At 32.8% G+C, this 1,972-nt stretch overlaps 1 protein-coding gene across 1 annotated transcript; it reads right to left on the bottom strand.

The window, feature by feature from the left end:
• Positions 1–1,027: 1,027 nt before the first annotated feature.
• LOC100570950 lies at positions 1,028–1,920 on the bottom strand. Its single transcript, XM_029486738.1, has 3 exons — positions 1,803–1,920; positions 1,249–1,744; positions 1,028–1,189 (listed from the first exon to the last, which is right to left on the bottom strand). Exons 1-3 carry the CDS (start codon positions 1,873–1,875, stop codon positions 1,177–1,179), a joined length of 582 nt encoding a protein of 193 aa, XP_029342598.1. The 5' UTR covers positions 1,876–1,920; the 3' UTR covers positions 1,028–1,176.
• Positions 1,921–1,972: the final 52 nt, after the last annotated feature.

Here is a 1,972-nt window from a genome sequence, read left to right as displayed (position 1 = left end):
GCAGTGGACTGTCTATGAAATTGCAGAAAAATAACTTAGTGTATTGGGACAATCCAAACGAGTTGGTCGATCGATTACGTCTACTTCTAGCGTCAAAGTCAGCTGGCAATACAGGCGTTTCAAACGAAATAATATCGATTTTCGAGGAATTACGTGAGGCCGGTCTAATAAAACGGGTTCCAGATGTCTAAACGGGAAATCGCTTACGAACTTCACAAACCAGCAAGAAAAAATTTCACTAGGCGTAGAGTTAACGTCTATGGGAAAAATGACTTATGGCAATCCGACTTGGTTGAAATGATTCCTTATTCAAAAATAAATGGCGGTTACAAATATTTTCTGGTTGTGATTGATTGTTATACAAAGTTTTCTCGGTCTATACCATTAAGAAATAAATCAGGGAAGGAAGTTACTAGCGCGATGGCTACAATATTACGTGATCGCTCACCAAAACTTTTACAAGTCGATAATGGTAAAGAATTTTATAACACCACCTTCGACGCTTTGATGACCAAGTATGGCATACATGGCATACATAAATATTCAACTTTCAGTGTTCTAAAGGCTAGCATAGCAGAGAGGTTCAAACGAACAATTAAAGAATGGTGAAATATCAACTATCATAAACTAACTATAGAATATGGTGATGTTGAGTATGAAGAATTATGTAGAATATTGAACTCATTAAAATTCACCTGCATTTATGTCAAAGGCGAACAGAAAAAACAGATGCTCGCAGAATTTATACCTCAAGTCGCACTAATCAACATCGAAGACCTTGGATGTCCACGTTTGGATCAAATTTGTGACGAAGAAACCTTACCTTGCTGTATTTTTCATATGGAATTCAATCCAAAACAATGTACATTCTATAAAGTATTTGCTATAAGGAAATGGTTTATAAATAATTCTTAAAAATTGTTATTATAATATGTACATTTTATTTAATAAACATAATAATAATATTATATATTTTAACAATTGTTTTTTTTTTATTTTATTTATATGCTAACATAATATAGGTACAAGTATAATATAATATTTACAATATATATACAAAACTAAACAGTTGTTTATAAGTTATTTGTAATAATCAATATATAACAATAAAAATATATAAAATCAGGTTAAGCAATGTTGAAGGTCTCTCTTCTTCATTCCAGTTATGATCTCAGGCTAATCATCCTCCCTATAAAATTAAAAAAGTAAAATCAGTATAATAATTTAAAAATAATTGTAATAACTTACTCTATACTATAATGACCATGGGCTAGTGTGTTTATTTTGTCCTCTAACACCACCCTCTTATCATCATAGCTGTTGTACGTTAGCTTCCTGGTCTTTATCGTCATAAGCTGGTGATTGAATGACCGTATCGATACATTGTCTCTATTCAACTCCAGTCCAACTTCTCCAAACAGGCACTTTCTATGGTCTTCAAGAGTCATATGGTTTTTAACCACATGAGCTCTGATACCCTTCGCCTTGATATTTTCTCCTCCTCCTACTCTGCCCTCTACAGCATATTTATTATAGGCATACGACTTGGCCCTCAACGCACAGAACTCAGTAATAATATCCCCGTCCACATCGTCGGAGAAGAAGCCCGGAGTCTTCTTTCTTTCTGCCACATAACAAGGATGGTCAATGGGCAGGTTAGCAGTATCCATCCTATCCAACAAGCTGTGGTTAGCCGCCAAGTCCACATAAAAATCTTCTGTCTGAACATGATACACTAGTGAATCTGGAAAAAAAAAAATGATATTAAATAAAAATATATTATATGAATGTAGTATATTTACCTGTGTCAGTGTACATAAGCTTAATTCTATCTCCATAATGTTTCTGCATGACATTATAGTGGTAATCATACATTAACGTTTTGCTAATATCTAATACAGCAAATCCTGCAAATAATAAATATATATTATAAATGTAATTATAAGTGTACATTATATAATTTAAAAAAGTA

Source organism: Acyrthosiphon pisum, chromosome A1 (assembly GCF_005508785.2).
Source record: "Acyrthosiphon pisum isolate AL4f chromosome A1, pea_aphid_22Mar2018_4r6ur, whole genome shotgun sequence".
NCBI lineage: Eukaryota > Metazoa > Arthropoda > Insecta > Hemiptera > Aphididae > Acyrthosiphon > Acyrthosiphon pisum.
This window is presented reverse-complemented; position numbering and strand designations above follow the sequence as displayed.